The sequence below is a fragment of the Hemiscyllium ocellatum genome, chromosome 3 (genome assembly GCF_020745735.1).
Source record: "Hemiscyllium ocellatum isolate sHemOce1 chromosome 3, sHemOce1.pat.X.cur, whole genome shotgun sequence".
Lineage (NCBI taxonomy): Eukaryota > Metazoa > Chordata > Chondrichthyes > Orectolobiformes > Hemiscylliidae > Hemiscyllium > Hemiscyllium ocellatum.
Window position 1 is genome coordinate 111,297,692 of NC_083403.1, and position 26,485 is coordinate 111,324,176.

General features: G+C 42.0%; 1 protein-coding gene across 1 annotated transcript in view; it reads left to right on the top strand.

The window, feature by feature from the left end:
• The first annotated feature begins 379 nt into the window (after positions 1-379).
• gclc (glutamate-cysteine ligase, catalytic subunit) overlaps positions 380-26,485 on the top strand; it is a 72,550-nt gene continuing 46,444 nt past the window's right edge. Inside the window, exons 1-4 of the mRNA XM_060821587.1 lie at positions 380-567; positions 772-930; positions 13,611-13,723; positions 18,108-18,290. Coding sequence (XP_060677570.1) covers positions 781-930; positions 13,611-13,723; positions 18,108-18,290 — 446 coding nt within the window. The 5' untranslated portion in view covers positions 380-567; positions 772-780. The remainder of the gene's footprint in view (positions 568-771; positions 931-13,610; positions 13,724-18,107; positions 18,291-26,485) is intronic.

Consider the following 26,485-nt stretch of genomic DNA (forward strand, 5'->3'; position numbering starts at 1 on the left):
GACGTTGGCAGTTGCGTGAGACCACCGGCGTGTTTTCTTTGGGGGGGAGGGGTGGGGAGGAGCAGAGGAGAGGAAAGGTCAATCGCGCTCGAACCAAGTGGGTGGAGAAAAGGACGGGACGCAACTGCCTTTCGGAAGGGGTCGAGGAAAAAAAACAACACCTCGCAGCCGAGAAGGGGGCGGTCCGGTCTGCACGGAGAGTGGGGTCGCGTGACAAGCGTGTTCGTGCTCGAGCGGAGCCACCAATGACGGAGGAGCGTTGGAGGGGGCTGGGCAGCGGAGAGGAGGGGGCGGGTAGAATCGGGCCACGTGATGCGCCGGTGTTGTTGTCGTGGAGGAGGAGGAGGAGGAGCGTGAGGGAGCGAGGTTGGAGGTGGTCCCGCTGAAGGCTTTGAGTAGCGCCTTTGGGCGGGCAGAGGCGTGGAGTCACGCAGCAGCGAGTAGGCAGCCGGTTGTCGCTGTGGTGACAGTCCACCGAGTGCGGCAGTGCCTGCGGGACGGCTGAACCGACGAGCGGGGGAGTCGCGGGAGCGTCCGTTGAGCTGTCTCTAGGATACCTTGAAGGCGGTGAGTGCTGCTTTGCTTGAGGTGGCGGGAGTGAGCCCCCACTCCTCGCCCAAAGGTCTTTTCTGTGCTGCTGGAGATGGATGTACGTTGTCGGGGCGCTCCTTGATGGATCGAGCTGTGGAAGAGGTGGGTGATGTGTTCAGGTGCCGCGGCGTTGTTTTAAACCGGGACTAACCCCCCCCTCCCTCCCTCCCTCCGTTTCAGTCGATAGTGATGGGTCTGCTGTCGGAAGGGTCGCCATTGAACTGGGAAGAGACGAAGAGATACGCCGATCACGTCCGCAAGCATGGCATCATCCAGTTTCTTAACATCTATCACAAAGTGAAGGACCGCCAGAAGGATGTGCTGAAGTGGGGAGACGAGGTAAAGACCTGTGTTCAGATCTCACCTTTACCCCCACCCACCTCCCCAGCGGGTCCTGTGTGTTTCCTTCTGGAACCATCTCCTCTCGTACAAACTCGATCGGCCACCGGTCAAAGCGCTAGATGGGGCCGTGGGGACGAGCAGTAGAAAATTCTAGACATCCAGCAATCTATGCTCCCTTGGCTTCTGAAAGGCAATGTTGATAGTTGTGCTCTTGTGATAAGCGCCCTCCCCCTTGTATGCTCTCACATGGTTTACACTCACAACATCAGCTTGTCTCTGAAACCACCAGAGCCTGCGAAATCGTGCAAATTCAGCATGGGTAACAAACGGCCAAAAGTGCACCTTTGATCACTGACTGAAGTAAAACTTCCTAACTGTTAACTCGTGTTTAATTCAGTGACCTCCTTTTATGAAAAATGTGGAGACGGAGGGAAGCAGTGACTTAGGGGGAAAAAAACACAAACTGAAAACATTGAAATGAAGGCGGAAACGCTGAAATAATCACGCCTGTCAAGGGGAGACGCTGATTTTCAGTTTTTTTCCCCCAAAGATCATTGGCCTAAAACATTCACTTGTTAACGTGCTAGCATTTTCTGTTTTTTTTAATAATAAACATTCTGTGAATTTCTTGCAAGAATTAAAAATAGGTGAGTCATGAGGATATTTTGTGCCCGAAGAGTTGATGTCCTACAATTTGTTTCCTGCATTCAATATCCTGTGATCTCTGGTAAAAAGAGAGATAAAATTTAGGTTTTATGTAGTATCTTTATTTTAGCTTAATGTTTTCCAAGTCATTTTGTATTATAGTCACTAATTTCAAAACAGCTAATTTGTGCACAGTAGGGCCCAAAAACAGTGATCATGTAATCTGCTTAAGAGTGCGTATCAGTCAGAACACTGGAGATAATGGACCTACAGTTTCTTGAATAGTGTGATGAAATGTTTCATCTTAATCTAAAGAGCATATTGATCCTTTGTTTAACATCTTATTCAAAAGATGTACCTCTATATCACTCCCTCAGTTCTGTGATAAGGAAGAGATACACAATGCATTGAATATCCCTTGATGGCACATCTAGCTGCATTCTGTTGTAAATGCAAAGTCTTTTAAGTTGCTGTTTAGTAAACTAATGCTGATTGCTACATGTGGAAACTTGACATATTGTTGAGTGGTGTATGATTCTGATATGATGCTTTAGACTCCTGGGTATCCTGCAGGGAGTTGTTGATGGAGAGTTAACTCTTGTACATGTATCTTGCAGGTCATTGTTTGGAAATAGTTCTGTATTGATTCTTGTGATCATGTGACTGGTTAGTTAAAATATTGTCAACATGTTTTGTTCACTGTAAAAATCAACAGTTTACAATGCAGTGGTTAGTATTGGTTGAATAATCATGGTAATTTATGGAGCAGACAGATCATTCAGCTCATTGGGGCAATGCCAATTCCTTCGGAAGCAAAGTTTACTTGGTCCATGTATTTCCTTGAAGTGCCTGTACGTTTACTTTGAAATCATTGTTCCAAGTCAAAACAAACATGGGAAATATAAACCTGCCTAACCATGAAGATTTAGCCAGAATAAATGTTTTAAAGTAACTATCCTCTCTGTCTAGAGGACATAGATATAACATGATTAGGAAAATTCCCCTAAGCTTGCTAAGCACACAGTTTCTATGGTATTGTTTTTCAACCTTTTTAACTCCTAGTCACAATTCATTTTGTTAAAATTGCAATGTTTTTGATTTAGTTTACAAATTGTGGTATGGGTTGATATTTTTGAGGTGTATGATTTTTTTCCCCCTTTTTTGAACTTGCTCTTTGTATACACGTACGTAAGTAAAACTTTTCATTAAGTTAAATTTTGTGCACATTGTGCTGCATCATGGGGTGTTTGTGCACCGATCCCTGAAGGTGGGTTAATTGGTTAGTTATGAAGGCAAATGGGACACTTTTGTGTTCATCAGTCATGGCAAAGGCTATAAGAGCAGGGAGGTCAACTTTGGTTAGGTCACAGCTAGACTACTGTGACCAGTTTGGTCAGCACACAATAAAAAGAATGTTCACTGGCGAGGGTGCATAGGAGATTTACTTGGTTCAAAGTTTGGGAGAAGATTTGTAGCTCGGGTGCTCGTTATTGTGGTTTTGTTCGCCGAGCTGGGAATTTGTGTTGCAGTCGTTTCGTCCCCTATCTAGGTGACATCCTCAGTGCTTGGGAGCCTCCTGCGAAGCGCTTCTGTGATGTTTCCTCCAGCATTTGTAGTGATTTGTATCTGCCGCTTCCGGTTGTCAGTTCAAGCTGTCTGCTGCAGTGGCCGGTATATTGGGTCCAGGTCGATGTGCTTATTGATTGAATCTGTTGATGAGTGCCATGCCTCTAGGAATTCCCTGGCTGTTCTCTGTTTGGCTTGTCCTATAATAGTAGTGTTGTCCCTGTCGAACTCATGTTGCTTGTCATCTGAGTGTGTGGCTACTAAGGATAGCTGGCCATGTCGTTTTGTGGCTAGTTGGTGTTCATGGATGCAGACAGTTAGCTGTCTTCCTGTTTGTCCTATGTAGTGTTTTGTGCAGTCCTTGCATGGGATTTTGTACACTACATTGGTTTTGCTCATGCTGGGTATTCGTCCTGGTGAGTTGTTGTCTGAGAGTGGCTGTTGGTTTGAGTCCTAGTGGTCGCAGTGGTCTGGTTGTCAGTTCAGAAATGTTTTTGATGTATGGTAGTGTGGCTAGTCCTTTGGGTTGTGGCATGTCCTCATTCTGTTGTCTTTCCCTTAGGCATCTGTTGATGAAATTGCGGGGGTATCCGTTTTTGGCGAATACATTGTATAGGTGTTCTTCCTCTTTTTGCAGTTCTGGTGTACTGTAGTGTGTTGTGGCCCTTTTGAACAGTGTCTTGATGCAACTTCCTTTTGTGTGTGTTGGGGTGGTTGCTTTCGTAGTTTAGGACTTGGTCTGTGTGTGAGGGGTTCTGGAATGCACTGTCTGGAGGGTAGTTGAGGTGGAAGCTCAAACCTTTCATGTGCTCATTCAAGTACCTTTTTAATGTCAGAACGTACTATGGGCCTCCAGCAGGAAAATGGGACAAGCATAGACTGTATAATTTTGGTATATACTCTAGGCAGTAGGATGTCTCTTGTGCTGTATTATTCGTCAACTATAAATATTTTGAAATTTAGACATTCTATTCCATAAGGTTTGAAGATTCATAATTTGCCATTACATGAGAGTTGGTTTGCACAATGTTTGTGCGCTGGGCTACACAAAGTTTTCTTAAAAAGGCAGTTAAACATCCCTCTTGAAAATAGTCATGGTTGCTTTGGTTTGAGTCAATAGACAGCTGTTCTTAGTGTGCAGTGTACTCTTCTACAATAAGACTTTAGTGTATGTATAGATGTTGGTATAATATAATAATAATTTGCATAGAATGTGACTTTGCTTTCCCATTTCTCATACCACTACTGATGAATTGACTGTATCTTGGGATGTTATTTAGTACTATAGTTACCCATGTAATTCTGGAATTTGAAGCTGTTCTATTTTTGAAGAGCAATTTAAGTGGGAAAGCGACAATCCAATTCTTGGTGACATAGACCATCAGGTAGTAAATAGAAAATTGATCAGATGCATTTAATGCATATATTTGTATGTCTGATAACAGTATGTTAGTAAGTTATGGAGATGAAAGCAGGATTTTGCAGAGTACGATTGAAAAGTTAAGTGGACAAAACTCTGGCAAATGAAGTTGTTGGAAAATGAAAGTTTATCCATTTGTATAATCTAGGCTATCTGGTTGAATACCTTACAAATGTATAAATTAAGTGCAGGAGTAGGTCACTCAGTCTCTTGCACCTTTTCAGCAAGATGATGGCTCAATTTTCAACTTTCTTGTTTACCTCCAGTAACCTTTTACCCCTTATCTACTGAGAATCTATCAACTTATGCCATTTAAAAAAAAAATCAGGTTCTGCTTCAACCATTTGAGGAGTTCTCAAAACTCATGATGCCATGGAGGAAAAACAAATCTCATCTGTCCTTAGAATTAGTACTTTGCCATTTAAAACTATATTCTCCCATAAAAGGATTCATTGATGGACAAAAAATGTAGATCCAACCAGTGACACCCAAATCCTATGAGTGAATAAGAAGAATCCGATTATCTTGTCCCTTTCTAATCTCCCAATGGTATATTGTTAGCCTCTCCAAACTTTTCTCTCATAACCGTCCATTCAGGTATTTGTAAATCTTCTCTCGTAAATCTTCTCTGAATTGCTTTGAACGAAGGACCCAAAATGTGTTCAATGAAGAGATCAATACTTTGGGTATGTTGGTTTCAGACCATTCTAAAATATGAGTCTTAACAGACAATTCAGGTATTTTTCAAAATATAATTTCAGTTATATCACACTGTAAACTTTTGCTATAACTGTCCTACAATCTTATACTCCATAACCACCTGATGAAGGAGCAACACTCTGAAAGCTAGTGCTTCCAAATAAACCTGTTGGACTATAACCTGGTGTTGAGATTTTTAATTTTGTACTGAGGTCTAGGAAGTGTAAATTAAGAATTCCAGAATGGTCCACCAACTCGCATGTCATGTTGAATACACATTTTCACTTTGTGATTTGTGATCTATTTCTTCAAAATGTGTCCTTTTTTTAAAACCTTATCCTAATCCTACAGGCCAATTGTGACAGTATAAGGCAAGAACTTTCAAAAGCTGATTGAGGGCAGATGTTCGCAGATAAAAGGACAGCCTTCAGAAATGAGATGACGAGAATCCAGAGAAAGTATATTCCTGTTAGGGTGAAAGGAAAGGCTGGTACGTGCAGGGAATGATGGATGACTAGAGAAATTGAGGGTTTGCTTATGAAAAGGAAAAAAGTATAGACAGGATAGATTGAGTGAATCCTTAGGGTATGAAGGTAGTAGAAATCAAGAGGGCAAAAAGGGGACGAGAGAACTCTGTGCCAAAGCTAAGCAGAATCCAAAGGGTTTTTGCAATTACATTAAGGACAAAAGGGTAACTAGGCAGAGAATAAAGCCTCTCAAAAATTAGCAAGCTAACCTTTGTGTGGAGCAGCAGGAGATGGAGGAGATACTAAACATCTATTTTGCATCAGTGTTTCCTGGGGCAAAGGTACTGTAAGATAGAGAATGTAGGGAAATAAATGGTGACATCTTGAAAAATGTCCATATTACAGAGGAGGAAGTGCTGGATGCCTTAAAACACACAAAAGGTGGATAAATCTCAAGGACTTGATCAGGTGTACCTGAGAAGCTAGAGAAGAGATTGCTGAGCCTCTTACTGAACTGAGATTTTAGTATCATTGATAGTTACAGGTGAGGTGCCAGAAGACTGGAAGTTGGCTAACGTGGTGCCACTGTTTAAGAAAGGTGGTAAAGCCAAGACAGGGAAGTATGGACCAATGAGCCTGACGATGGTGGGCAAGTTGTTGGAGGGAATCCTGAGGGACAGGATGTGCATATGTTTGGAAAGGCAAGGGCTGATTAGAGATAGTCAACATGGCTTTGTGTGTGGGGAAATCATGTGTCAGAAACTTGATTGGGTTTTTTGAAGCAGCAACAAAGGGGATTGAGGGCAGAACAGTAGATGTGATCTATGTGTACTTCAGTCAGGTTCCATATGGGAGACTGATTAGCAAGGTTAGAGCTCATGGACTGCAGGGGGAACTAGCCATTTGGATACAAAACTGGCTCAAAGAAAGAAGACAGGTGGTAGTGGACGGTTGTTTTTCAGATTGGAGGCCTGTGACCAGTGGAGTGCCACAAGAATTGGTGCGGGGTTCCAAACTTTTTGTCATTTACATAAATGATTTGGATGCGAGCATCAGAGGCGTAGTTAGTAAGTTTGCAGATGACACCAAAATTGGAGGTGCAGTGGACAGCAAAGAGGGTTACCTCAGATTACAATAGGATCTGGATCAGATGGGCCAATGGGCTGAGAAGTGGCAGATGGAGTTTAATTCAGATAAATGCGAGGTGCTGCCTTTTGGGAAAGCAAATCTTAGCAGGACTTAGACACTTAATGGTAAGGTCCCAGGGAGTATTGCTGAACAAAGACACCTTGGAGTGCAGGTTCATAGCTCATTGAAAGTGGATTCACAGGTAGATAGAATAGTGAAGGAGGCATTTGGTATGTTTTCCTTTATTGGTCAGAATATTGTTACAGGAGTTGGGAGGTCATGCTGCGACTGTACAGGGTATTGGTTAGGCCGCTTTTGGAATATTGCATGCAATTCTGGTCTTCTTCCTGTAAGAAGGATGTTGTGAAACTTGGAAGGCATCAGAAAAGACTTACAAGGATGTTGCCAGGGTTGGAGGATTTGAGCTACGTGGAGAGGTCGAGTAGGCTGGGGCTGTTTTCCCTGGAGCGTCTGATGCTGGGGTGGGGGTAACCTTAGAGGTTTACAAAATCATGAGGGGCATGGATAAGGTAAATAGACAAAGTCTTTTCCCTGGTGTGGGGGATTCCGGAACTAGGGAGCATAGGTTTAGGGTGAGAGGAGAAAGATGTAAAAGAGACCTAAGGGGCAACTTTTTCACACAGAGGGTGGTACATGTATGGAATGAACTGCCAGAGGCTATTACAAGTGCAACCATTTTAAAAGGCATCTGGATGGGTATATGAATAGGAAGAGTTTGGAGGGATATGGGCCAGGTGCTGGCAAGTTGGACTAGGTTGGGTTGGGATATATAGTCAGCATGGACAGGTTGGACCAAAGGGTCTCTTTCCATGCTGTACATCTGAGTTTGTGACTTCAGTGTGATGGAAAATGAATATTCCTATAAACATTGGCTACTTTTTCGTATCTGCCAAATATTGGATTATCTGCTTTACCATGGGCTATTATGAGGGTATAGCTTTGAAAGTTGTTTTTTGTGGAAAATGAGGATGTTCAGTATTTCCTGCATTCAGTGACACTTCTGAAACTGTTTTAGCACCAGTCATTAAAATGCAAGCTAAATTATTGCAGCTGAAAAGAGGATCAAGTATTATCGGTAGTTTGGTAGATTTTGAGTTTTTGAATATTTTAAATAGCTGGACTGGACTAAAATGTACCTAATACAATTTAACACTGAAAAGTGTAAAGGTGATACATTAACAAAGCAAGGGAGTGCTGAGGAGCACAGACAGTGTAGATACATTTTCTGAATAGATATCAGGGCTGCTTAATATGTGCTTAGTATTGCAAATGGTGCTCTGAGGTTAGAGATTGAGGTTTAGTTTATGTAGGTTGAGATGTTAGATTTTTTTCGTTATTTATTTCTTGAGATAAGATGAAACCAAATGTTCCTTCATAAATCTATGATCCAAAGTCCCTTTGTTGTTCCATGGTGCTGAGACAACTTCTATTCAATCCATGCTGTACATCTGACTCTTAATTTTCTTCTATTTTTAAACAAAATGTGTCACATCATTGAATTCCAACTGTCACTGTTAAAACTTTAATGCTTCTTTTAAACTCTTCAGAAATTATATCATTTGTGCGATCATGTGCAAATTTTGACACCCTTTTCCTCTAGGTCTATATCTAATGCTCTAATCTAAATCAGATTTAGGATTGTTTGTTTATTTGATGTTTGCAAACCATACTTTCAGATAGTTGATTCTTGGGTTGTCACATACATGTGGTATAATGTCATGGTGTGTTCAACACTCCCCTATTCAGAAAAGCAAATTTTTGTAGTTTCAAAAGTAATCACATGATATCAAATATCTGTAAATTCAGTTTATGGAATACAGACTTCTACAAACTGATTTCAAACACAATGCTAAAAAATGTAGCCGGTCTGGTATCATGTTTAGACAGAAACTGAGTTAAGTAAGGTATGACTGCTGGTTTACAGTTAATTTGTTCAGCCAGTTGGACACAACATCTGGGCAGTTAGAACTTCAAGCTGGGCTTTCTGCCCAGGGGGTTGGCTATAAACGAGCAGGTTCGAAGCATGCAAGAGAACCAACTACTCCCTTTTGGGAAGTTGTACTGAAAGGGTGGGATGGGTAGATGGGGAAACTGCAAGTGATGGTGAGTGGGTTGGCTGCAATAATACGAGGTGAAAGGACAGAGAAAAGTGTAAGATGAAGAGACGTTGGTGCTGTGAATGTGGCTGGAAAGGTTTTGTGTGCCCCATTCCCTTTTTCAATTTCCGGTTATATAGACCTCTCAAGTTTTGGGGGAAAGGAAGCAAGTCATTTTAAAGGTCTGTTGATACAGAAGGCATGATTTGCAGACAACTAGTGTGTCACGATGGAATATAGTTGCTGATTTTTCCATATTTCATGCATTAACTGTTCATCATAAACCAATGCTGTGCTATTTTAATGCTAATTCAGGGATTACTTTTAGAAGCCAGTTTATTAGATTCAAAAAAGACAAAGTTACCATTAGATTAGCAGTAGTAATTGCTTCAGCCTTCTGAATACGTTCATCATTCTGAGGCAAAAGGATAAATTGCATGTTTGCTTGTCATAGAGTCAGATGTACGGCATGGAAACAGACCCTTCAGTCCAATTCATTCATACCGACCAGATATCCTAAATAAATCTAGTCCCATTTGGTCCATAGCTCTCTTTAAGCCCATCCTATTCAGATGCCTTTTAAATGTTGTTGTATTTGTACCAGCCTCCTCCACTTCCTTTGGCAGTGCATTCCATAAACTCACCACCCCTCTGTGAGAAAAAGTTGCCCTTTGGGTCCCTTTGTTTTTAAAATGCCTGCCCCTCTCACCTTAAACCTATGCTGTCTGACTCCCCTGTCCTGCACCCCCCCCCCCCCAAAAAAAAACAAGGAAAAAGACTTTGTGTATTCATCCTACCCATGCCCATTATGATTTTATATACATCTAAGATCACCTCTCCATCTCTGACCTTCTCCACCCCCCCCCCCCACTCCACCCCAGGTCTATCCAGCCTGTCCATGTGGTTCAAACCGTCCAACTCTGGCAACATCCTTATCTTTTCTGTACCCTCTCAGTTTCACGATGTCCTTCTTGGAACAGACACACCAGAATTGCACACACTATTCCAAATGTGATCTATCCAATGTCCTGTACAGCCACAATATGACCTCCCAACTCCTATATTCGGTCTTTCCGATAAAGGAAAGCATACCAAACGTTGCCCTTCATTATCCTAACTTTCTGCAACTCCACTTTCAAGGAACTATGAACCTGTACTCCAAGGTCTCTTTGTTCACTAACACTTGACAGCACTTTACCATGAAGTATATAAGTTCTGCCCTGATTTGTCTTTGCAAAATGCAGCACCTCACATTTATCTAAATTAAACTCCATCTGTCACTCCTCAGCTTATTGGCCCATCTGAACAAGATCCCATTGTACTCTGATGTAACCTTCATGACTGTCCACTACACCTCCAATTTTGGTGTCATCTGCAAATGTATTAATCATAGCTGCTATGTTCAGATCCAAATCATTTTGTATCATTGAAAAGCAGTGGACCCAGTACTGACACTTGTGGCACACAACTAGAAACAGTTCTTGTGTAATTTGCGTTAAGTCCTTGAAAGTTCCCTTTGTCGTAATGTCATTTTGTTGGCAATCTCTCATTGCCCTGAGCTGATGACAGCACTTTTTGTGACCTATTCCATTCGATTTACAGCAGTGTTAGTTTAGGTTCTTAAGATCTTGAAATGGCAATCAAGAAAGAGTAATATGTTAATATCAGGACAGATGTATAACTGGGAATCTAACATCAAGAGGCGATGCGTATTGTTGCTCTTACACGTTGCAGGGAAGGGAGCTGCAGTTAACATAATCTCCAGTTATATGTATGTCACATGTATGTGTGCTTCAGTGGAACTATTGCGAATACCATTGTATAAAATTTTGGATTGTAGATCAAAGCTGGAACTGGAAAATTTTTCAGTTTTAAAATGAGTTGCTGGAATTCTTTTTGAATCGTATTTACACTGTTCTGTTAAAACAATGGGGACTAATTGGAACTGTGGCTGTGTTCAGGAGAGTTTTGCTCTGCCTGTTTTGGTTTTTCCCATTGGGGTAAATTGTGTGGCTCATCTCTGGAATGCACACCAAACAACCTCACTGCCCTGCAGCTAACCGCCCACATCATCTCTCCCTCCCACTTTCCCCAAGGATATGCAAGTCCTGGGCTGCCTCCCCCACCAAATCAAAGTTACCCGCCAACTGGAGGAAGAATGCCTCCTCTTCCACCTCTGGACCCTCCAACCACATGTCATCAACGTCGACTTCACTGGTTTCCAAATCTCCCGTCCCTCCACCTCATCCCAGATCCAACCATCCAACCTGGCACCACCCTGTTGACCTATCCTACCTGTCCATTTTCTTGCCTACCTATCTGCTCCACCCTCCTCACCGACCTATCACAATTACCTCTCATCTGCGTCCACCTATCGCTATCTACCCCCCTCGTCACAGCAGCCTCACCCCTATTCTCCTACTTATCTCTCATCCCCCTTTCCCCTCCACATTCCTGATGAAGAGCTTATCCCTGAAATGTCCACTGTCCTGTTCCTCAGATGCAATCTGACCTGCTGTGCTTTTCCAGCACTACATTTTTCGACTCACTCATGGGCAAGTGGACAGCCTGTCTGAGTCAAGCGTGACCCAAGATCCACCAGAATTGAAAAAGACAGCATTGTGCTGTCTCTTGTGCTCTCCCTCTTGCAGGGAAGTTACAAAATTGGAACATAGCTAGTTATTCTTAAGGCCCCTAAGCAGCAACTGAGAGACTAAACAATAATGTGCCAGCTGTCCCATGTCTACAGTAAACAGCTGAGATGATTTTGGCAGGAGAAGGTTGCAGAATAGAAGGACTGAGAAGAAGCAAAGTAATATCTTGTTGAATCTCCTGCAGATTAGTGCTATTGAACTGTCTTTCCCCAAAGCCTTTTTCTCCACCCGTAACACTTGTTTGTCTGCATATGTGCAGGGCTTTGAGGAGGACTAGAGTTAAAAGTTGATGATGCATGTTTTTGTCTGTGATTACAATAGAATTCTTAATTATAGGTTTCTTGGTGGGTACAGAAACCTGATCAGTTTTTCCAATTGCCCTGTTCTATCAGACTGAAAGATTTGGGACTTCTGAGTAATTTTGATTAAATCTTAAACTTAGTCACCAACACTGGGAGTGATGGAACTTGAGTAACAGTGTGCTTATCTCAAGAGATTGAGAGCTTTTGCTGGAAATACTCTCTGGAACAAAGACAAAAAGGGCATGGAGCTCAATGATTGAAGAACGTGCCAGGTTTTTTAAAAGGCATTGGAAACTGCTCGGGCACCTTTTTATCTTTGTTTGCACTTTTGGTCAGGGGATCACTTGATTGTCTCTGTCTCTGTAACTTAGTGATTTTAGTGTTTACTATATAAGTAGTCTTGTGTATTAACGTGTTTGCTAGGTTTGCACTGTGTTCTAAAGCATGCCTAATGTTGATCCTGATACATTTGACTACAATTCTCTGAGATCTGGTTCAGTTAGTAGAATGTAAATGCTCGAAACGTCGAATTCTCTATTCCTGAGATGCTGCCTAACCTGCTGTGCTTTGACCAGCAACACATTTGCATCAGTTAGTAGAATGTACTGGACAGGGAAGTTATGGATCATAATGTGTTGCCTTGAGATATATAGTCTTGGGCATTAAAATCTGAGTGCTAGTTGGCATGGTAGTGTTACTAAAAACAAAATAGAGTACAGCCTCAGAATGGAGCTGGTCTTTTCTGCCAGTATTATTTGAAGCAACAACTGCTGGAGATCACAGCGAGTAAGGCCGCATCCATGGAGCGAGAGCAAGGCTGATGAGTCATCTAGACTTAACATTAACTTGTTCTCTCACCATGGATACTGTCTGACTCGCTGTGATCTCCAGCATTTGTTGCTGTCAGTACAGATTCTAGCATCTCCAGTAATTTGCTCCTGTTGGTTTGAAGCAAGTAAGTTTCGAGACCTTATCTATTTTGCCGACAATTCTGCAAGCGAATGATAAGGTTTGAAGCTCGCTTGCTCATTGATCAAGTTGAAACTGGTGTTTCTTTCATCTGAATTCTTGAGGGTTAAGTCACTGTCTCAGTATGGGTACTACAAAGCTACTTGAAGTCCCCTTGTAAAAGTGTTTGCTTCCTGCGTCTAATGTACAACAATTGAGGTGGGGCAGGAGTTGGTAATCTTAGCTTGTGTGACTTGAAGTTGAGTGGTTTCAGAAACTACTCCAATTTTTTTTTCTCTGTACATCACTGTACCCCCATCTTTTAATTTGTGGGACATTTGAGGCGCAATCTCAATTTCCACTTCCTTTACAATTTTTGGACAGATTAAATTGAAAACTTAGTTTGGGGTTCATGTAAAGGACTGAATACATTTTAGGGGGGTGCAAAAAGCCCACAGACCATTTGTCTTGGATTCGATAAATCGTCATGACAGTTGTTTCTTAGTACAAACAGAAGTACAGCAGTCCTGGATTAATGATTGATTGCCTAAAGATCAGCAAAGTCATTGTAAGCACAGCATGATAATTTCGAACAGATGCTTATTTCTGTTTTTAGTTGACGGAAAATATTTGCACACTAGACAATTTTGAGGCCTTGTTATTCTGGTTATGTGTTCATTGTAGCACTTATGTTAATGTTGGTGCTTACTCAATTCTGCTTCGTCCACTAGGTTGAATATATGTTGTTGTCATTTGATCATGAACATCAAAAAGTTCAAGTGTTGCTGCATGGAGAAGAAATTCTTCATGAGCTTCAAAATCGGGGTGAAAAAACAAATCCCAAGTAAGTCAGCATTTTATTCTTCTGCAAATTGAAACATCTAGCAAATGGAAACTTTGTTTTTAATATGCCCAACTTTTGCCAGGTTGAGAAATTGTAATGTAGTGAACTATATACTGTACGCTAAGGAAGAAGACTTCAACCAGGATCCCCTTTATGGTCTTCCTTGCTGTGTATGCATATATTTTTGCCCGGTAAAAATAAGTTACCTTGGTTGTGACACTCCTGTAGTTTGGTTACCAATCAAGACTTGACATGAATACTGACTACTTGGAGAAATTCCAAATTGTATGAGTTGTTATTTAATGAAGGAATCAAAGTTAAGACTTTTTCATGATGGTGCCACTGTTTAAGAAAGGTGGTAAGGACAAGCCAGGGAACTATGGACCAGTGAGCCTGACATCGTTGGTGGGCAAGTTGTTGGAGGGAATCCTGAGAGACAGGATGTATGTGTATTTGGAAAGGCAAGGACTGATTAGGGATAGTCAGTATGGCTTTGTGCGTGGGAAAATCATGACTCACTAACTAACTTGATTGAGATTTTTGAAGCAATAACAAAGAGGATGGATGAGGGCAGAGTAATAGATGTGATCTATATTGACTTCAGTCTGGTGTTCGACAAGGTTTCCCATGAGAGACTGATTAGCAAGGTTAGATCTCACAGAATACAGGGAGAACTCACCATTTGGATACAGAACTGGCTCAAAAGTAGAAGACAGAGGGTGGTAGTAGAGTATTGTTTTTCAGACTGGAGGCCTGTGACCATGGAGTCATACAAGGATCTGTGCTAGGTCCACTACTTTTCATTTATATAAATGATTTGGATGGGAGCATAAGAGACACAGTATGTAAGTTTGCAGATGACCCCAAAATTGGAGGTGTAGTGGACAGTGAAGAAGGTTACCTCCGATTACAACAGGATCATGATCGGATGGGCCAATGGGCTGAGAAGTGGCAGATGGAGTTTAATTTTGGGGAAGCAAATCTTAGCAGGACTAGTGCACTTAATGCTCAGGTCCTAGGGTGTGTTGCTGAGCAAAGAGACTTTGAAGTACAGGTTCATAGTTCCTTGAAAGTGGAGTTGCAGGGAGATAGGATATTGAAGGAGGTGTTTGGTATGCTTTCCTTTATTGAGTACAGGAGTTGGGACATCATGTTGCGACTGTACAGGACATTGGTTAGGCTACTGTTGGAATATTGTGTGCAATTCTGGTCTCCTTCCTATTGAAAAGATGTTGTGAAACTTGAAAGAGTTCAGAAAAGATTTATGAGAATGTTGCTGAGGTTGGAGGATTTGGGCTATGGGGAGAGGCTGAACAGGCTAGGGCTGTTTTCCCTGGAGTGTGGAGGCTGAGAGGTGACCTTATAGAGATTTACAAAATCATGAGGGGCATGGATACAATAAATAGACAAAGTATTTTCCTTGGAGTGGAGAAGTCCAGAACTAGAGGGCATGGGTTTAGGGTGAGAGGGGAAAGATATGAAGGAGGCCTAAGGAGCAACTTTCTCACGCAGAAGGTGGTACATGTATGGAATGAGCTGCCAGAGGAAGTGGTGGTGGCTAGTACAATTGCAACCATTTAAAAGGCATTTGGATGGGTATATGAATAGGAAGGGTTTGGAGGGATATAGTAAAAACAATGACTGACTGCAGATGGTGGAAACCAGATTCTGGATTAGAGGGTGCTGGAAAAGCGCAGCAGTTCAGGCAGCATCCGAGGAGCAGTAAAATCGACGTTTCGGGCAAAAGCCCTTTATCAGGAATACAGGCAGAGTGCCTGAAGGGTGGAGAGATAAATGAGAAGAGGGTGGGGGTGGGGAGAAAGTAGTATAGAGTACAATAGGTGAGTGGGAGAGGGGATGAAGGTGAGGGTCAGGGTGGAGTGGATAGGTGGAAAAGAAGATAGGCAGGTAGGACGTCATGAGGACAGTGCTGAGCTGGAAGTTTGGAACTGGGGTGAGGTGGGGGAAGGGAAAATGAGGAAACTGTTGAAGTCCACATTGATGCCCTGGGGTTGAAGTGTTCCGAGATGGAAGATGAGGTGTCCTTCCTCCAGGCATCTGGTGGTGAGGGAGCGGCGGTGAAGGAGGCCCAGGACCTCCATGTCCTTGGCAGAGTGGGAGGGGGAGTTGAAATGTTGGGCCACAGGGCAGTGTGGTTGATTGGTGCGGGCATCCCAGAAATGTTCCATAAAGTGCTCTGCTAGGAGGCGTCCAGTCTCCAATGTAGACCGCATCGGGCACAATGGATACAATAAATGATATTGGTGGATGTGTAGGTAAAACTTTGTCTGTGGAAGCCTCCTTTAGGGCCTTGAATGGAGGTGAGGGAGGAGGTGTGGGCGCAGATTTTGCAATTCCTGTGGTGGCAGGGGAAGGTGCCAAGATGGGAGGGTGGGTTGTAGAGGTGCGTGGACCTGACCAGGTAGTCATGGAGGGAACAGTCTTTGCGGAAGGCGGAAAGGGGTGGGGAGGGAAATATATCCCTGGTGGTGGGGTCGTTTTGGAGGTGGCGGAAATGTCGATGGATGATTTGGTTTATGCGAAGGTTGGTAGGGTGGAAGGTGAGCACCAGTGGCGTTCTATCCTTATGGTTGGAGGATGGGGTCTGAAGGCGGAGGTACGAGATGTGGGCAAGATACGTTGGAGGGCATCCTTAACCACGTGGGAAGGGAAATTGCGGTCTCTAAAGAAGGGGGCCATCTAGTGTGTTCTGTGGTAGAGCTGGTCCTCCTGGGAGCAGATATGTGGAGGTGAAGGAATTGGGATAACGGGATGGCATTTTTGCAAGATGTAGGGTGGGAAGAGGCGTAATCCAGGTAGCTGTGGGAGTCGGTGGGTCTGTTTTTAAAAAAAAAAGTCAGTCGTCATTAATGGAGATGGAGAGGTCTAGGAAGGGGAGGGAGGTGTCAGAGATGGTCCAGGTAAATTTAAGGTCAGGATGGAATGTGTTGGTGAAGTTGATGAATTGCTCCACCTCCTCGCGGGAGCACGAGGTGGCGCCAATGCAGTCATCAATGTAGTGGAGGAAGAGGTGGGGAGTGGTGCTGATGTAATTATGGAGGATGGACTGTTCTACGTAGCCAACAAAGAGACAGGCATAGCTGGGGCCCATACGTGTGCCCATGCCTACCCCTTTGGTCTGGAGGAAGTGGGAGGATTCGAAGGAGAAATTAAGGGTGAGGACCAGTTCGGCCAAACGAATGAGTGTTGGTGGAAGGGTACTGTTGGGGACGTCAGGAAAGGAAGAAACGGAGGGCTTGGAGGCCCTGGTCATGGTGGATGGAGGTGTAGAGGGATTGGATATCCATGGTGAAGATGAGGGGTTGGGGGCTAGGGAAACTGAAGTCTTGGAGGGTGTGGGTGGTGTCTTGAACATATGCGGGCAGTTCCTGGACTAAGGAAGATAGGGCAGTGTCGAGGTAGGTAGAAATGAGTTCAGTGGGGCAGGAGCATGCTGAGGTAATGGGTCGGCCAGGGTGTTCAGGCTTGTGGATCTTGGGAAGGAGGTAGAACCGGGCAGTGCGGGGGGGGGGGGGGGGGGGGCGGAAAGATCACCTGAGGTGATGAGGTTCTGTATGGTCTAGGAGATGATGGTTTGGTGATGGTGGGTGGGGTCATGGTCGATGGGGCGGTAGGAAGAGGTGTCCTCAATTTGGCGTCTGGCTTCAGCGGTATAGAGGTCAGTGTGTCAGACTACCACTGCGCCCCCTTTATCTGCTGGTTTGATGGTGAGGTCGGAATTTGGAGCAGAGGGATTTGAGGGCTGTGCGTTGTGAGGGTAATGTTGGAGTGGGGGGGAAGATAGACATGTTGAGGCGGTTGTTTACGATTGGAGGGGTAGGGTCTAAGGGCAGAGGCCGGGTGCTGGCAAGTGGCGCTAGATGGGATTGGGATATGTGGTCGACATGGATGAGATGGACTGATGGGTCTATTTCCGTGCTGTACATCTCTATGACCCTAATAAATTATTTGTACTTCATGTCAATGCTGTGAAGATATTCAAAAATATTAGTGAATATAATGCAACTTTCTAAGGCAGTTCATCAATGTGAATAGACCTATTTTACTAGCTGTTGAAATAATTACAAACTATGCAGTTCTTTTCAGGTGATAAATAACTCATGGTTTGCCTCTTTTTTTTTCCTTCTTTCTTTCTCCTTCTTCTTTCTTTCTCCTTCTCCTTCTTCTTCTTCTTTCTTTCTCCTTCTTCTTCTTCTTCTTTCTTTCTCCTGATCTATTTACAATCTTTGATGATTGGCTTGAACTTACACTTTTCTATGCCATAAATGCAGTTAACCACTCTGGTGATCATCTTCAAAAACAAAAGTGAGCTCAAGTCTATAATCTGAGACACATTCATTTACCTTTTTTGTTTTACAAAAAGCCATCCTACTCTTTGGAGGCCTGAATATGGCAGCTACATGATTGAAGGTACTCCAGGGCAGCCGTATGGAGGAACAATGGCAGATTTCAACACTGTGGAAGCAAACATGAAGTTTCGTCGACAAGAAGTGTCTTTCTTATTGAAAGCAAATGAGACTATCTGCACCATCACTGCTTTCCCCAGGTGACTGAGTTATCTTTTTCCTATTCATATGAAGTATAACAAAGATTATTAATAATATGGTTTGTATTATTTTTCCATTCACAAGCATTTGATACTAATTAATGTTGAAGAGATTTTATGCTTCATTAATGAAGTTTGCTGATTGCAAGTGCATACCATCTGTTCAGCAAATGTCCCTTTGTATTGCACATCTTGTTTGACAACACAATACAATTTTCATAAACAGGCATTTGATTTTTGGATGAATTTCAGTGGAGTTCTGGTAATCTGATATACATTTGCCTCTGGTCATGCCTCGCTGTGCAATTGAGGCACAGGATCTCTAAAGTAAACAAATGGTCTGCTTAAAATTTTTGAGGGATTTGTTTTTGGCTTATGTTTGGATCAGTTTTTCAATGTTTTTTAATACAGCAAATTGTTTTAACTGTCACTATGATAAACCAGCAAAAATTATGTTCCTCAAATACCAGACGTTTACTGCATTATTGCAATTCAGTTCTCAATTGAGGGTGCAAGTGAGAAGGCTCTCGGCTGATAAGTTTGCCTTAACTAAATTTGTTTTTGTTTAAGTCATTCATGATATAAATAAAGTATATGACTCAGTGATGTATATAGGAGGAGAAAGTGAGGTCTGCAGATGCTGGAGATCAGAGCTGAAAATGTGTTGCTGGAAAAGCGCAGCAGGTCAGGCAGCATCCAAGGAGCAGGAGATTTGACGTTTCGGGCATAAGCCTTTCTTCAGGAAACTTCCTGAAGAAGGGCTTATGCTCGAAACGTCGAATCTCCTGCTCCTTGGATGCTTCCTGACCTGCGCTTTTCCAGCAACACATTTTCAGCTTCATCAGTGATGTATGTACCCCAGCATTATGTTTCTATTACTTAGTGTGATTTCATATTATGTGGACCTCTTGATCAACCAGAATATTTAATTACCTGCACGCGCATGGTCTCATAGGTGCTGGTTAATAAAATGTTTGCTGCATAGAAGTCATTCTCTATATGACAAACCCTACAGCCTGGCTTTGCTCCTGTTTACTTATCTATTAATAAATCTGTATTAGCTTATAGCCTGAGGCAAGATCTGGTTTGCTGTGACCTTCAGAAGTCAAAAAATTTCGCAATTGGTAGTATGTTGAGTGTGTTTAATACAGTAAAATTGCAATAATTGCCCAGTGATTAAAAAACACTTTTTTTTTGCTTTGGGAGAGAACAAAGACACACTTAATGAAGTAGACCTTTTTTGTGCATAGACCATGATATTTTATTTTGCAATTTTAATTGTGGACTTAAATAGGGAATTTTTTTAAAAAATGTGGATTACATCAGCTCTTCAAAGCATGTAACCTGATACTGCAAGTGCCATTTGCGCATAGCTTGCAGATGAGCTGGAAACGATGCTTGAACAAACATGTGTACAAATGGAGTTTCAGCCCATAATGAATAACTGGTCTGTGGAGTAATTACCAATTTTTGATGACAGTGGCCTTCTGCCTGACAGTTATGTGAAGGTTTCAAGATTCCTGAACACCTTGAGAATGTGAATCATTTTGGGGGAAGCCTTCCAATCTCCACCAGCTCTGTTCTGTGCAGCAAAACCCATTTTAAGGCTGAAGAAATCCAGTTTATTCTTCAGTTGTTGTAAGCTGTGACTTTTTAAAGAATAAGTCAGACTTTTTTTTTTGAAAAGCATATAACCGTCATCCTGCATCTCCTTGCAAACCAATGAAAGCATCCAGGGAAGAAGACCAAGAAACAGTAATCAGATAGCACAAGAATCAACTCAGCAGTCCCTGTGATTGGAGACCACTGAATTTCTTTCCTAGTTTTCTTTTCAGTATCCTCTGGTCTTTTTCTTCCTTTGTGTGTAAGAGTGTTTATAAGAACTTAAAACTCTACTAATTAAAACTTTATATGTCATGTTCATTGTTTACCTGTAGCTAGGGTCTGTTTATTCGTACTAAATGGTTATTTAAGTACTGAAACCTGGTCAAGCTTTCTATCAACCTGGGGTCAAAAGGACAGGTACTTTGGGGAAATTTGCATATTCTTATGAAATATTTAACTTTATGACTGAGAATAGTGGGGTTTGGTTTCCAGCATGCTGCACCAAGGAGTAACAGCATGAGTGAAGTTGGCTGTGAATGTGCAAATAGTGGTGGTGATTGTAAGGGGTAAAATGTGATCTGATTTTCCCCCCCCCCCCCCCCCCACCCACCCACCCACTTGCAGTCTTGAGAAGGAAAAAAAAGCTATAGATTTTTGTCATGCATATTGAGACGGGTCATTGTAATTGCTCACACTTGATTCGTGACCTAAGTTTGTTTAACTTTATGATTAATTGCAGTAACATGCAAGGGGTACCTCACTGTCCTATCCCACTGAAAATGGTGGAAGGATAACATATGGAAAGATATAGGCCATTCTCTTGGTCATATATGCTCTGCCATTCAGTAAGATTGTGGCTGATCATCTGCCTCAAAGCTACTTTCCCAGGCCATCTCCTTTCCATTCCCTTGTCTCCACAAATGTATTGGATGCTTTTCATTTTGAACATATTTGATGGTTGAGCGATCACAGCCTTCTGGGGTAGAGAATTCACCTCCCTCCTGAGTGAAGTAACTCCTTTTCATCTCAACCTTGTAGTCTGCATGTTTTCCCACCTGAGATTATGTTCTTCAGTCAGCAAGCAAGGGAAACCTTTTGTCTATATCCACTTTTTAACACCTTGTAGGAATTTTAAATTTCAGTTCGATTGCCTCGCATTTATGAAACTTTTGGGGGGAGAAAAATGATTCAGTTTCTTCCATTTCTTGTAGGACAAGTTTGCGTTCCTAAGGATTAGTCTGCTGTGCCTCAAGGCTGTATATGTGCATTTTTGTACTCCAATCAGTTTGTATTCTAGTCCAGAATAAAATTTATCTAATGTATTGATTTTTGTCCTTGAATGGTAGCCCTTAGTAGGTCATGAACAAGGACAACCAGGTCCTTTTTGGTCAGCCACACTATTTAAGAAGTATTCTCTTTATTTTCTACCGCAGCGGATAACTCTGCATCTATTCACATTATATTCCAATTCCCATTTTATTACCCATTCAGTTAACCTGTCTAAACCCACATAAGACCTCTTAGTCTGTCTCAAATTATATTCCCAACCAGTTTTGTGCTTTTAACAAATTTGGAAATCTTTCTATTGCTTTCTTCACACCAAAAAAAATTTATAGTTTGAGAACAGTGGTTGTTCCAGCACTGATCCTCTTGGTACATTTTTAATAGGGGGAGGCAATGGTTGAGTGGTGTTACCTTTGACTGTTACTCCAGACGCTCAGGCGGTGTTCTGGGGAGTTGGGTTCAAACCTGCCAGAACAGACGGTGGAACTTTTATTTCACTGAAAATCTGGCATATGGTGAAAAACATTTTCATGAAACCATTGTTGATTGTTTTGGCAAGGTGGGAAGCCCACTAATATCCTTTTTAGGGATGAAAACTGTTGTCCTTATCTGGTTTGGTCGACATCTGACTCCAGACCCAAAAAGGTGGTTGACTCTTGTCCTCAGCAAGTAACATGCTCAAACATTTTCAGCAGCTTTGTCAAATATAGAGTCATAGAGATGTACAGCACGGAAACAGATCCTTCTGTCCAACTCGTCCATGCCAAACAGATAGCCCAACCCAATCTAGTCCCATCTGCCAGCACCCGGCCACTATCTTTCCAAACCATTCCTATCCCTATACTCATCCAGATGCCTTTTAAATGCTGCAATCGTATGAGCCTCCACCACCTCTGGTAGCTCTTGCCAGGGTTGGAGGATTTGAGCTATAGGGAGAAGTTGAATAGGCTGGGGCTGTTTTACCAACTGTGTCGGAGACTGAGGGGTAACCTTTATAGAGGTTTATAAAATCATAAGGAGCATGGAAAAGATGAATAAACAATAGATTTTCCCTGGGGTGAAGGAGTCCAGAATTAGAGGGCATAGGTTGAGGATGAGAGGGGAAAGATATAAAAGAGACTTATGGGGCAACTTTCTTGCAGAGAGGAATGATCTTGATTTCCCTTTCAGGAGTCTATTTTGACTGCTATTTTACTATTTATTTCCAAGAGACCAGTTATCACATTTTCATAAATAAAGATTTCTCCAAGATTATAGTTCTCCTTTTCTCGCCCTTTTTTTTCAAAGGAACGAGTGGGGTTATTATATACTATCAAGTGTGCGGAAACCTTTGCTTAATCTATGGAAGTTTGCCAGATAATCACCCAAGCATCCATCTCTAAGCTAGCTCTTCCCATACACAAGCTCATCTGGTCCAAGGCTTTATTAGTGTTCAATCCAGTGAACTTTTCAATTACTATGTCTTTATGAATAACTTGTTACCATTTCTTACCACTTTAGTTGATTAGTGTTTCTGAGAGTTGTTTTTTCTGTCACCTTCTGTGAAATAATTGTTTAATTTGTCTGCTGATTTTCATGTTCTCCACTGTAAATTCTCCTGTTTTCAATTGTAGTAGGTACATAAGTGTGAGATAGAAGAGACACATAAAGCAGCATTTAGTCTGCTTTTTATCTTGCAAGCTTCCAGTCATGCTCTCCTTAAGTTGTTTATTAACTTCTTACTTCTCTTCTGAGTTCTAAACTATTTCTAAACCTCAGGCTTGCCATTTTTCTTTCTGGCATTTTTCGTAGGCCACTCCTTTGATCTAATGTAGTTATTTTTGTTAGCTGCAGTTGGGTGTTTGTGCTCTTCTTGAAGTTTTAGATATTGTACAATATTTATCAATATTTTAAATACCAGCTATTTGTCTACTGTCAGATCTTTTGACTGCATTTTCCCTGTTGACCATAGCCAACTCATAACTTGGTAATTTCCCTTGTTCAGCTTTAAGGCCCTAGTTTTCAGAATGCTTTGTCACATTAAGATGCTATCATATTATGGTTACTACTTTGCAAATTTTTTTATTGCAAAGTTATTAATTTAACCTTTTGTCAATGCATAATAACAAATCCAAAATACCCTGGCTTCTAGATGATTCTTCAAAGTGTTGCTGCAGGTGTCCCTAACATTTGATCTGATTAGGTTTACCCTGTCCTTTGTAAATTTTAAATCCCCTCTGACCATACATCATGTATGTTACATGGATCTCATAACTCCCTGATTGCCATGGCATTGTTACCAGTACTGTTTGCCTGTGAGCATTTCCAACCATGTTTGCCTCTTGTAATTTCTTCACTATCTGCCCAAAATGAGTATATCTTGATCCTTCAATCCAAGATCCTTCCTTACTCACGTACTGGTGTTATCATTTATTAAAAATGCAACTCACCACCCTCTCTTCTTTGCCTATCCTTCCTAAAATAGTGTATACACATGGTAATTGTGGGGTAGCACAGTGGCTCAGTGGTTAGCACTGCTGCCTCACAGTGCCAGGGACCCTGGTTTGATTCCAGAACTGGGCAACTATACAAGTTCCACACAGACATTCTCCCAGTGTCTGCCAGGGTTTCCTCTGGGTGCTCCGGTTTCCTCCCACAATCCAAAGATATGCAGGTTAGTTGAATTGGCCATGCTAAATTGTCCGTAGTGTTCAGGGATGTGTAGGTTCAGTGAATTAAACAGGGGAATGTAAAGTGGCAGGGCATGGGAATGAGTCTGGGTAGGATGCTCTTCGGAGGGTCAGTGTGTATTTGCTGGGCTAAATGGTCAGTTTCCACACTGTACGGATTCTGTGAAAAAGAATATCAGTCACATCTCTTTTCTCCATATGGCAATTAAATTCTATCCATTTACCTCCGTTTATGCTTTCAACTAATCAACATTTGTTTCTAAATAATTCTAACTTTTTTAAACATTATTTAAGCTCTGACCTTATTCGGTACTTGCCTTTTTTTGTTTTGTCTTTCTTTTTTGCTTTCTTTAAACCCTGCTCTATCATAGTAGCATAACTTCCTCAGGATATCAATGGTCTTGCTAAGATGCACCTGCTATCTGGTATAGATTCTAGCTTATCAAAACTGAGTATTTATAAAGCTCATTTATGAGCAAAATCCAAACTTACTACTCAACATTTAAATGATAAGCTAGCTCAGTGATGAATGATTACTGCTTTGCACTCAAAGCGCAGACTTTCTGTGCAATGTTGCATTGAATCTTACAGTACACTGCCCTCTTCTGGGGAACATAGGACGTGACTGGAGCTACAGGTAAACATAAACTCTCTATACTAGCTAATACTTTAACCCAGTTATAAACCTCCTGCAGTACATATATGCAGGCACAAAACTGCTACAAGGAAGTGGTGTTATGGAGAAGGGAAGATTGGGAAGGCTGTTCAATAGTTCCTGTCTACAGGGTTAACTGAGACAACTTGGGATTTGTTACTGTTTGATATTCATTTTCCAAGGATTTTCACTTTCTTTTAGAAGTCACTGATTTACATTTAAAATGTCGGTCTGACTTGCCAAAAGCCACTGCATACTGCAACTTCAGGGGAAATAAATTGTTTGCTTCACAGCTGATTTGCTTCAGATCAAACACTCTGGTCACCATTCCATAGGCTAATCAGTGATTTGTTGCTAGCTGAGTCTCCCTTCATACGTGGTCCCTTGTTAACCTTCCCCCTACTACTTAAATTACATATCAAACAGTACTTAGCAAATAGTCGTGAGTGTGGTGCTGGAAAAGCACAGCAGGCCAGGCAGCATCCAAGGAGCAGGAGAATGAATGTTTCTGGCAAATGCCCTTCATCGGGGAATAGAGTCAGACAGCATGGAAACAGACCCTTTCGGTCCAACCAGTCCGTGCTGAACATAATCCCAAACTAAACTAACGCCACCTGCCTGCTCTTGACCCATATCCCTCCAAACCTTTCCTGTTCACACATCCATTCATACAAATCTTTTGGATTGTACCCACATCCACTACTTCAAAAGGAAGTTCATTCCACAGTCAAACCACCCTGCTGTGTTTATATTAAATAGAGATTGTCACTCAGTCTATTTTTTTTTAAATATCCCTCACCCCCTCACCTTTTTAAAAATGCTTCCTTCATTTCTCTCCCCACGCCTCCAAAAACTTAGGGAAAACACAACTACCACCAGCTCTATCATCCTCCTAAACTCCAGTGGGGAAAAGAAAGTCTGCCTTTCTTCCTAACTCAAACCTTCCATAACCTGGCAACATCCTGCTAAATGTCTTCTGAACCCTCTATATAGCTTGATAATATCGTTCATATAACTGGGTGACCAGAACTGGACACAGTATTCCAGAAGAGGCCTCAAAAGTCCTGTACAACTTCAATGTGATTTCTCAACTCCTGTACTCAAAAGACTGAAGGCAAGTGTACCAAATGCTTTTTTTTAAACCCCTGTCTGTATTTGACACAAACTCCAAAGAACTATGTGCCTGTACCCTTAGGTGCCTGTGTTCAACAGCACTACCTAAGGCCCTATCATTAATTGTATAAGCCCTGTCCTTGTTTGTAGTACCAAAATGCAATACCTCTGTTTTATCCAAATTCAACTCCATCTGCCATTTTTCATTGCATTGACCCATTTGATCAAGATCTCTCTAATCCTAGAAAATCTTCTTCACTGTCTAATATGCCATCAATTTTGTCATCCACAAACTTATTAACTATGACTTATGTATTCTTGTTCCAAATCATTATATAAATGACAAACAAAATTGGACCCAGAGCCAATCCCTGTGGAACAGTGCAGATCATAAGTCTCCATTCCAAAAGGCAAACCTGCAGTTAAGCTAATTGGCAAGCTCATCCTGAATCCTATGTGACCTAACTTTTTACTACCATGTGGAACCTTTTCAAAGGCTTTACTAAAATCCAAATAACAACAATTGTGGCTGTGCCGTCGTCAACCTTTTTGGTACTTTGAGTTCTTTGAGCAATCAAGTTCGTGAGACACTATTTTCCTAGCACAAAACCATGCTGACTGTCCCTAATCTGTTTTTGTGCCTCTAAAATATCCATAAATTCACCTCCAACAATTTATCCGCAACTGAAGTCAGGCTGTCAGGTTTATAGTTCCTCAGTTTCTCCTTTACACCCTTTCTTAAACCAAAGTACAACATTAGCCACCCTCCAGTCATCGGGCACCTCACCCGTAGTTATAGCTGATGCAAATATTTCTGCAAGAGGTCTCGTAATTTCCTCATTTCCCCCAGCATTCTGGGATACGTTAGA